Here is an 11919-nt window from a genome sequence, read left to right as displayed (position 1 = left end):
GGAAAGAGAGCGCTCACCAGGTACCTGAGTGGCTGGCACCTGGATCTTGGACTTAGCCTCCACAACTGCGAGAAATAAATTTCTGTTGCTTAAGCACCCAGCCTCTGGGACTTTGTTATAGCAGCCCAGGCTAACTAAGACAGTATCCTTAATATACACAGTCCTCCGAGTCAATAAAACAAAGTTAACATACTAAAACCGGAAAGGTCAGAAACAGGAACTTTTCAGAAGAATCACAACTGACTAATAAAGTGTGAAAAGAGGCTCAGCTTCATTAGCAATGGGAAATACAAATAACATAACAAAATATGACTTAAATTTATTATTTATTTTTTGCCAGTCACATTGATGAGAATAAAACAATTGCTGAAATACATAGTAGGTAATGTCAGGAATACGGCACTTACTCTTAGAAAAGAAGGAGTGGACCCATTGCAATGTAGCAGTACATAACAACATTGAAAAAGAGCATGCCTTACACCAGCAATCCCACAAACACAGAGAAAAGCATTATTGAAAGAACTGGAAAGAAAAAAACAACTGTCCTTCAGTAGGCAAATAGTTAAATTATGGTATATTTATATTATGTAAGACTATTTAGATATTAAAAAGAACATTCTATATGTACTGACATGGACCATTGGAAAAAAAGTTTTAGAACCCAACAGCATGTCTTGTATAATCTCATTTTTTTAAAATTGGAACTATGTAGGTGTCTGTTAGTATAGGGTTGCCATATTTAACATGGCAAAGCTAGCATTACAACAACAGAGTGCATTTGGTTAATTTGAGGTCTTACCAATCAGACACTGAAAATAATTCAACTGATACAAAATTCAAAACTCTAAGACAGTTTATATCCTTTTTAAGTGGAAATGTGAAGTGCACTTTAAATCCAAAATTCCTTTAGATTTCAACAATCCTGCCTCTACTATGAATAAGACATATGTAAAATGGTACTTCCTTCATTCTTTCATAAAACAGATTTAGTAAAAATATACTTTAGCAAATAGGAGATTTTCGATAGCATAAAATCCTTCAAATTGGAAAGCAATATGGAGGTTCCTCAAAAAACTAAAAATAGAAATATCATTTGACCCAGGAATTCCACTCCTAGGAATTTTCCCAAAGAAAACAACTTCTCAGATTCAGAAAGACAGATGCACCCTATGTTTATTGCAGCACTATTCACAATAGCTAAGATATGGAAGCAACCTAAGTGTCCATCAGTGGATGAATGGATAAAGAAGATGTACATATACACAATGGAATATTATTATTCAGCCTTAAGAGAGAAACAAATCCTACCATTTGCAACAACATGGATGGAGCTAGAGGGCATTATGCTCAGTGAAATAAGTCGGGCAGAGAAAGACAAATACCAAGTGATTTCCCTCATTTGTGGAGTATAACAACGAAGCAAAACTGAAGGAACAGAATAGCAGCCGACTCACAGACTCCAAGAAGGGACTAGTGGTTACCAAAGGGGAGGGGTGGGGGAAGGCAGGAGGGGAGGGAGAGAGCAGGGGATTGTGGGGTATCATGATTGGTGGACATGGTATGTGTGGAGTCATGGGGAAGACAGTGTAGCTCAGAGAAGACAAATAGGGACTCTGTGGCATCTTAATACACTGATGGACAGTGACTGCAATGGGGTATGGGGGGGGGACGCGATAATAAGGGTGAATGTAGTAACCACATTGTTTTTCTTGTAAAACCTTCATAAGAGTGTATATCAATGAGACCTTAATTTTAAAAAACCCTTTAAACTACTTTCTCATAATTGCATATCACTTTCAAGGCAGTTAGACAGCTCTGCCACAAATTCTTTGCAATAACTCTCTATAGCAGCCTTGAAGAAAATATTTGGTATATATGAACTTACATCTAGAGATGACTAAGATGAAATTTTATCCAAGTTTTTGATTTCTTTCAAATACTGTCATGTTTAGGTCCAAAAAGGAGGGACTGTTCTCCCTTGAAGAAAAAGAAATGTAGTTCACTCTTGCTCCACTGCTATTATATACTACTTCAGGTTTTCTGATAGTTGTATAGAACTCATATGCAAGGTATATCAAGGTAAACAGATTCTATCAAATGGTAACTAAATGTGCAAAGGCAAAAATATATCTCAAACGTCCTCATTTATTAGAAAAGCAACCATTAGAGACAATGCTGCAACTAGGCAATGCTTGGATAGTGTACAGAAGTGTCTCACTTTCTGCCTTTTTGAGAGCCAGTTTTCCACTTTTTATCCTACAGTGGTGTTTCACCATATAAATTTCTGTTAATTGCCAACAGTATTTCTGGCACTCATTCTGCCTTATCTTTATAGATTACAAGACATTCAGAGGAGTAAGTCCTAAATGTTTTCATGCCATGATGTTCCAAAATTTAAAAAAATTTTTTAAATGATTCCAGTTTGAATTATATTAGGAAGGCAAGAATGAAAAATATTATACTAATGTGGAAATCATTAGTGCTGTCCATTAAACATTTTCAGTTCTCCTCCTGGGCACATCATAGTACTGTATTTACCTGTCCCCCTTGGAGTTGGGGCCATATCATTCGCTTCAACTAGAGATGTGTCAGCAGGAGGAGTATGTATCACCCCTGGGTGGCCACTCTAAGAGGCAGTGCAGGATTCACCATGCCTTTTTTCCCTGTATCATGGCACACAGCAACATATGATGGCAGCTGCACTGTCACCTGCAGTCTCTGAGTGATTACAGTGGGCAAAGCTCCCTTCTGAGTGGACAGGACCATAGGTAAGATATAAACCTTTGTGGTTTTATGGCATTGAGATTTGGGGGCTTGTTTGTTATCACAGACATGTCTTGGTGATCCTGGCCAACACTAGGCCACTATGTTTTGGAAATGATCAAATTCCAATCAGAATTATAACCTGCCTAGGTAAGATGAAGCACAGGAAAAAGAAGGAAAGCAGTTGCTGTAGAAGAGCAGGCAGAAAATTTCAACAGAAAACAAGTTGAAATTCTCCCAAACCAGTAGCAGATAAAAAGTGCAAGTGATGGTCAAGAGTTCCAAGTCTTATGTGACCTCCCAAGAATAACCACTCTTGTAAACACTAGTCCAAGTTTATTACAAAATCTTTTGTTTGACGTTTTAAACTAGTCAAAGCACTAAAATTACATGAGTTGCATACTGATGCAAGCAACAAAATATACACATCACTATTTGGTCTCACACACTCCAAAAAGTACAAAGAGCACAAAATACATTTATTCACATAACACATTTCATCTACTGTTAAAATGTGTAACAAGTTGAATTCCAACATTATTTCAGGTAGTAAAATATTCCAACACCCAGATGAAGCAGTAAGAAAATGTACATTTCCATCCGTTATAGTCTGACATGAGAGTTTGTTAAATTGGAGTAATGATGGTGACAGACATGTAGCTAGCAACAAATTTCACAAAAAGTTAATTCTATATATTTAGCAAATGCTCTTATTTGGGTTCTAAACTCAGATTAGACACAAAATGAATAGCAGGTTTTCTTTTTAACTCGGAAAATGAGCAAACAAGACATTTGCTACATAAGGCAGATGTATCTATAAATGTGTGAATGTATGTTAACTTTTAGGTATTTTCCACTTCAGCAATACAGATAATTAAAAGCAACTTTATGCCTTTAGAAACAAATTTTAAAGAGCATATTTCTATTAAGACTCTCAGTAAAAAGTCTGACGTTTGGGGATGCATCCACAACTAATTATGAGTCAGCATTATCTGTCTTGTATTCATAGTCATGTGCTGTTGGGATTTTTGTTAATCTCATTTTTAAATTCATTGACATCAGAAAAAGCCTGGTACTTTCAAGTTATTTACCCAGAATAATGTAATTCCCCAGAAATAATATGATTTAATTGTATGTGAAGTTGCTTAGATACTATTTTACCCCATGAGAAGGGAAATTCAGTTACTCTGATGATCTAATTATGAGCTTTAAAAGAGCTTAAAACTTCAAAATTGGTAAACTTGTTGACCACTACTTGTACTATTTATTTCCAGTAACCTAAACAAATACACTTCTACTTTGAACATTTACATAAAAGTTATTAGTGGATGTTTCACTCTATAATTCACTATACAGTGAATTGCCAAATTACACTGAAAAATACATATATATATATATATATATATAATAGCAAATAATATTCTGAAATCAGATATGTATATTGTTGTGTTCAATTTATTTTTCTTGGATGAAAAGCCAAAACAATGTAAACATATATTCTTTCACTAATTTTTTTTTCAATTTTTGGTGTCTACTTTTTGGGTTTAACACTATCAAAAAACCAACTTAGTTGTCCTAAACCTATGCTCATATACTATAGATAATCCTTCCAGGACATGGACAGAGTAACTCCCATGTCACTCCCCAAAACGTACATGCTCATGCATTCCCCCACATGGTCATGCCACAATATTTCCGATACATATGGCCAGGGCATCATCATGGCATGAGAGCAATGATTCTGTCATTTTATTAGAAGCTTCAAGGAAAAGAATCCCGGACTCCGAATGAGAGCTTCTCTTCCATGCTTCTCCTGGATCCTAATACCTGGACGTGTTCACTGCAGCATCCCACCCAGCGTGAGAAGGAAAGAGGGAGCTGTGGGTCCTTGTGTCTCAGTACACAGGGCACCAATACTCTCTTAAGTAGTTCTGAGAAATAAATACGCCCTCTAAACCATCTAAAAGTTCTTACAGATTTAAAGTGCTCTTGAAACAATGTCATGAGAACATTTATGCAATTTAACAGCGATCACAAATTACAATGGCTTTCACATATGTATCTCAACATAGCCAACATGTAACTGTCATTTTAAATTAAAAATGCAAAAATTCCTTTGCAATGCCATGCCTATTTTGCACCAGGAAATTCTTGTCTGTGACTCAATTTTCCAAGTATTTATGGAGCCTCTACTGTGTGTGCTTTCTATATGAGAATAATCTAAATTTGTTCGATTAATCATTAACTACTCTTCAGTTAAGAATACCATGTGCCATTGTGTTTATGTCTGTTTCCCTTCTTTAAATTCACTAGAAAGATGGTTGCCTTTAAATGGGATCATTTGTTTAATTCCTTTTAATGTATTCATGAGAATTTGTCAAAATTCACAAAAGTTAGCAATGATGTCCTACGTAAATTACCAGTTCAAAGCAAAATTTTGTGAACATAGGACTACTTGAACTGCACAGATTTCCTGGAGAATGTGAAATCAGTCTTACAAAGATTAATTTTAAAATGGATCCCAGTTAATGAAGGCAAAAAAACTCACAGAATGAATTGCCCTATTATAAAGCAGAACTACCTACCCTGTGCTCTGATAGACTTGGGACATTTTGAATGATTACTAAAATTCTTGAGGTTGAATTATACAAGGAAGCAAAGAAAAAACTCTAAAGTATTATTGGGAAATTGGGGGAGAGAATATTACCCCTTGATCTCTTGGTTAACCACTGTAATGATTTCCAAATGCCTAACTGCCAATCCTCCCTGATATAGGTAACACGGGCTTTAGAAGACGCCATCTCACAGATTTAATGAACCCACTTTCAACAGAAATTTCTGATGTCTGTGTGTGTGCATGTAAGTGGAAAGCAAAAACACACTAGCTGCAGATAGTCTTTGAATATTATAAGACTATGTTCCTTTTGTTCTCTGACAGAAATGACGGCTCAAGGTAAAGCAACTTTACCTTGCACCCATCCCTGGGATTTAAGTTCTGTTTGACTCACTATCCATGGTCAAGCTGCTTAGGAAGTGTTAGGATACAAATGGTCTATAAATGCACTAAGATAAAACCTTTGTTTCTCTAAAATATATTTACTGTGCACTAGAATTTTCAGAAGGGGATCATTTGAAAACTGCAAATCTATGATTTGCCAAAAAAACCTTCAAACAGCAATTGACTTTACTAATAATAAATGCAAACAGTCATATTTGCCAAATAAGACAAGAATAGGCTCAATCTAACCAGGCGCACAAGATCAGGCAACCTGACAGCCACACCTGCTCTATGTAGAGGTCATTAAAACAAGCCACAGTGAATCCTATGTGACATGACATGTACATATTGACTGAGGATAATAATGTGGTGTAAAACAGACCAGACCAAACAATGAGGGTGTTTCATTTCGTTGAGCCTTGCCTATGAGGAACAACTGCAGAGCAGTGACCCCCAAAAAGGCATTTCAGTTGCAGATAGTTTTAAAATGTCCTTTGGCAAACAAGACAAGCAAATGCTTTCGGTTTCAATAGTCACTAATTTCAAAAGCATGAATAACACAGATAAGCCCAAAATTGTTTTCAACTGGACTCCCATGGCATTATTTTAATGTGTTTACCTCCTCTTGACAAAAATCATTGAAAATGTGCAATTATACAGTTAATTTAACAAATTTCAAAAGCCAAATCTGACAGAAGTGCCCCCCAAATACCTGCTAAGGTCTGTATTTTCCAGTTAGGGTTTACATATTTAACCAATTAACTGAAATATTGCCAAAACATTCCTTAATTTTGTCCTAGACCTACACTGACTTACTGTCCTATTAAACTGGGTACTTGCTGATCTATTTTCTCTTCAACTGGTGACTCAGAAATAGCAGCAACCTTTAGGGAATTTTTAATAGAGCTAAGCTCCCAAACATGTAAGCTGATGACATGCACTCCACAACAGCGTCTGGCAAGCTTGTAGAGATTCTTAAGGACAGCTTTCCGTAGGAGAATATACACCCAGGGATCTAAGATTTGATTCCACGTTGCCATTCGGAGAGCAAAAAGTATTGTTTTGCATGTCTCCAGAGACTGGTTTCCATTTATTCCAATGTTGGCCATTGTCACCTACAAAATAAACAGAATAGGGAAATCAGTTGATATGAACATTTTCTAAGTGCTATAGCTTTTAAACTTACTAGCTATGCTACATGGTATACATCTCACTTTCTACAGTGATGTTATTTTGAAAAATATTGACAAAATGAAATGAACAACAGCAGAGACACTGAGGTAGACATCTAATCCTTTGAATTCAAATTGACATCAGAACTACAAAACCAATCACAGTAAGGCAAATGTGCACAAATAGAATGCCTCAAGAGAAAACAATCACTGATACTAGTAACTGACCTTTTCATCTTTCTGAGAATAGTAAGTTCATAGCCAACACACATTTGTATATTTCAATGTAAAGCTGAAGTCTATTTATGTAAATAAATTATAGATATCATAAAGTATAAACTACAGATAAGTTTTTAAAAATGAAACTAGAGCATCTGATATTAATTTGTACATGGTACATAGCATTGTTCTTTTATATGTTACTTTTAGAATATTCTGCTTGGTAACTACAATGATACTAGTCAAAGTCTCCTATTTCATATTCCCTTTTCTGCATGTCTTCACCCTAGCCTTAACTTGATGAAAATATTCTAAGAATGCAACGGAATTCTCTAAGAGCTTTGAGGAAATCAGTTGCCCTCTACACTACTATTGACACTTAAAAATAACAATGTAAATTTTGGTTTCATTTGTCCCATAAATAGTTCGTAAATAGTCCCAGCCCCATGTTAGAACTGGCCTAATCATTGGGTCCAGCCTTGACTTCCAATAAATACTTGCAAAACAGACAAACAAGAAGGCTTTAAAAATACCTTGCTTTTATAAAAGCAGGTAAGAAATAAATGAACAAAAGGTGAAACTGAAAAATTAAGGGAAGCTACAACTATTACACCACCAAGACTAAAAGAGGAAATAACAAAGCCTAAAACCCAAATGCAAAGAGAATCAAGCTTCCTTGGTCTTCTTAATGGACCATTATCAGAAACAGATGTCTTAATTTGGCCTGATGATGCTAATGGTTGGAGGATAAATGTCCCTTATGAAAACCTTCATTATCAACACAACAAAGTACAAACTCTTTAGCATCTTAAGTCTACTTCTACAAACTCATCACCCCTGCACACACTCTATGCTCCACCCACTGTGAAGACCTCACCCAGCCCAGATGCATCAGGCCCTTCTGAGCATTAGTGGTGTTACTATTTTGAACTCCTATTTCCCCTTTCTCTGCCTGACAAACTCCTATCCCTCCTTCAAAACCCATGTAAAATTGGGCTCACCTTCACGAAACTTTCCCCAACTTCACTGAGGTGAATTAGCAAGTTGCTCTCTCCTTTGTGCTCCCACAGCACCCTGCCCACACCCAGCTCTATCGCTTGACACACTGTATGATAATCATGCATTTATCTCTGTATCTGTAAACATCACTTCTTTTTTTAATTTTTTTTAGTTCTAGTATCTACTACAAAGCTGACACCCAGGATATACCACTAAGTGTTGGAATGAATAAAATTGCATTTTTTTCATTGAGAATGTTTTGAGAAGCACAGCAACTAAACATCAGAGAAACATCTAATAATCCATCACAATAGTCTAATATTTTTAGGCTTAATATGTTTCTAAATATTTTACTGCAGCAGCATCCATCACTGAAGTATTCCAAGATGGTCTGTTATCACTAAAAGTAACAGGATCTTGTACTCCATGCAGAACCCTTGGGAAATGGTTCTTTTCTTCAGGGTTCATTTGCTAGGGGAATAATGTATCAAATTGCAGGTCTAAACATTCTGTAGATAAATAAGGCCAACCAAGTTTCAAAACAGAAAAAAAACGGCAGTCCCCATACACCAGTACCTGGGTCAGATACGGATTCTTAAATCAGTGTTCCCCAAGTTAGCCAACAGGATTGAAGAAACAAACCTATATGGGCCAACTTCCCCTTACAAGAAAGCAAGGCCAAGACCTGAATGGCAATTGGATTGAGATATTTTCATTCATATTTTTCCTTTATTCATCAAATATTTAGCGATTGTTCTATGCCAGTCAAGGTGCTAGACACTGAGATACAATGGCAAACACAGCAGGTATATGCCTGCTGTTCTAGAACTTACTCTATTTGCTGGGGGGAGAGCTGGGTGTTTTTTCAAGGGTGAACAAATAGTTATTTCTCTTGCCTCACAAGGATTAAAAGAATGCATGCCCTATTAACGATTAGATGTGTTCCTAGGCATCTCAGAGTCTAGCCAAGACACTGCTCTGTGTAGTTGGGAACAAAGATGTTCAGTGTAATTGCATGAACAGCTGTTTTAGAGACAGCTGGGCCTGGCTTAGAGACGTGCAAGTTAAAAAATGCCTGAGTTACCTGGCCTGCACTTCTCTCACTCTCTCCCTGCAGACAGAAGTGTGGTCACCAGCTATGAAAACACACTGAGGGCTCTGCTGAGGGAAGCCAGTGCCCGGGCTTCTCCCCAGAACACGAGGCCAATGCCCAGGAACTCCCTCTTCCTCCTTAACCCCCAGACCATCCCAGAGAAGAAGTTGCTCTAGGGCCTGGCTTAGGAGAAGCAAAGATCACTTAGCCACCAATAAGGATGTGGGTGGAGTATTTATGCAAAAGAAAGTTCATCAGCATATTATTGATGATAGTATATTATTGAAATTCAGGACAACCTGAGTAACCAACAACAGACAAATTATGGCAATTTCATATAATGGAAAAATATGTACCCATTAATATTTGTGATTCAGCATTAACTGTTTAAAAAGCTAGTTACCGAACCATATTGACCATGTGATCCTGATTTTGAAAAACACACATATGTAATTTTGTGCATGCAGGAAAAAAAAGATTGGTGCATATATCAATGTTTCCACTGACTGACTCTAGACTCTAGACTCTGACTCAAGAATTACAAGGATTTTTATTTTCTCCTTGAGTTTGTCTCTATTAATTTTTTAGATAAAATCATGCATTGCTTTGGTAATTTGTGTTTTTTTCCCCCAGGTAAGTTTTTGAAACTTATTATTGTGTCAAAGAATCAGAACTGATGTGGATTACTTATTCACATTTACATGTATGTGAGTGAGATGCTGCAGAATTGCCTCAAAAGTGCAATCCCTAAGAAGACTGGCAGGAGACATGTGGGAGCCAGAGTAAGAAAGAGGATGGTCTGCCCTTTTCCTGGGCTCTGTCAACGGTCACCTCACAAGCCTTGAGAGCATTCTTCTCTGGTCAGCCCACCCAAACTTGGATCCAGAAAGCTGTATACAGATTCTCATCACATAAACAGCCTTTTACCTAGTTTCCAAGAGCAACCCAGCACATGGAACTAGAACATTATGTTATCTTCTAAAGTATCTTCCTTTGGACCCTTGGCACATTACAGTTGTTCGTCTTTGCTAAAGATTAGAATTCTCCCCATGAATTGGACAGGGCCAAGTGTTTGGCTATTCCATGGAAAAAAACAATTAAGTAACCCAATACCACTAAAATAAGGAGGCCAAAGAAGTACACGAGAAGGAGAGTTTGTTTGTTGTCCAGACGCAAAGAGCAAAATAGATGATGAAATAAAATCTCCTTTCATTTAGGCCACATCATATGACTGTGTCGATTGTTAAGCTCACCAAAATCAATGAGTTTTCCAGGCTCTTCTACTCGTAGATAACAGAGCTCATGTTCACTGAAGCTTTATTCTGAAAGTTACCCTGTCATCCCCTATCTCAGTCTCTGTATCTGTTAGCCACTGTCAGGACTCCAGTGGCTGTTCACAATTAAAAGCAATGGTAAATTCAAGAATTACATTTCTTTCCCTCTGAGTAATCAGAAAAATAAATCAATCTAGATCTCACTTACATGTGGAATCTAAAAACTAGCAAACAACAAAAAAAGCCAAACTCAGAATAGATGGGTCTTGCCAGAAGCAAGGGAATTCTAAGCTATTTCTAGTTATTATGGGGATTGTATCCAAATATCAAATCATTATGCTGTGCACCTGAAACAAACATAATGTTGTATGTCAATTGTATCTCATTTTTTTAAAAAAGTAAATCAATCTAGCAGGGAGTAGTTTTTGAGTGTTTACTATGTTCAGGCATTGTGCTAGATGCTAGTGGTGCAGAGAAAAATATTTAAAGAAATCCTTTATAACATATCTTATATTTTGCTTTTTTATATAATTTTTATTTCTGTCTCTCATACTAAAATACAATCTTCTTGAAAGCATGTATTTTTCTCTGGTTGGTTCTCTGCTGTATCCCCAGCACCTGTATATAGTGGGGCAATTGATATTTGTTGAATGAATTGAATGAAGTCCCTATGAGGAGAGACCATTAAGGAAGAAACAGTTATAATGTTATGAGTAATATAAATAAGACATGTAATTTACTGATACATGATCTCAGATGCAGTCATTAAAAATTCAGGCTTGACAAATTTTGAATTTATAGTGTTTCTGCTGCAGTTTGTCTGAATTTCTCCTCAGCACTATTTTCTTAAGGAAACTTAAATGAATACTTAACCAAAACCATTTCTGACACAATGTACAACTCCTTTAGATACAAAACCATTTTCTAGAATTGATGAACTTCTGTTTTTCCATGAACAATGTCTGTGACAATTATAGATGGTTCTCAGTTAGCCACTGAGGCAGGTATTTTCTCACATAGACGGTCTGCTTCAAGAAGCAGACCATTCTTTTCCTCCTTTCTGACATCACAGAAGACAAGTTCAGGCAGAGTTTCTTTGGAAAATGAAGCACAGATGCAGAATTCATTGATTTTCAAGTCTTCACCCCTTATTATCATACAAAGACTGATATTTACGTCTGGCACTTAAGTAATCACAGATATAGAGGTCTAACTGTGATCATGTGATTACAATCCAGGCTTATCAGATGATGTAAAAAGGTCCACCTGGAAGCTTTGCCAAGGGACTATTCCATTACATCTCTACTTTCAAGAAATTTAATCCATTTGTTAATTTGGATAACTGGTGACTACAGAAATTTGTCACCAGAAAAGTGTCAGAAAAAGAAATTACATTATTTT

At 36.5% G+C, this 11919-nt stretch overlaps 1 protein-coding gene across 3 annotated transcripts in view; it reads right to left on the bottom strand.

Annotated features, from left to right (window-relative positions):
• Nucleotides 1-309: 309 nt before the first annotated feature.
• The window catches only part of PTGFR (prostaglandin F receptor), a 55952-nt gene continuing 44342 nt past the window's right edge, over nucleotides 310-11919 (bottom strand). For all 3 annotated transcript variants that reach the window (XM_073234176.1, XM_017672405.3, XM_073234177.1), the window contains one exon: nucleotides 310-6876. In XM_073234176.1, the coding sequence (XP_073090277.1) occupies nucleotides 6574-6876 (303 nt within the window). In that variant the 3' untranslated portion in view covers nucleotides 310-6573. The remainder of the gene's footprint in view (nucleotides 6877-11919) is intronic.

Source organism: Manis javanica, chromosome 4 (assembly GCF_040802235.1).
Source record: "Manis javanica isolate MJ-LG chromosome 4, MJ_LKY, whole genome shotgun sequence".
NCBI lineage: Eukaryota > Metazoa > Chordata > Mammalia > Pholidota > Manidae > Manis > Manis javanica.
Note: the sequence above shows the minus strand (reverse complement) of the source record. Positions and strands in the feature narration are given on the sequence as shown.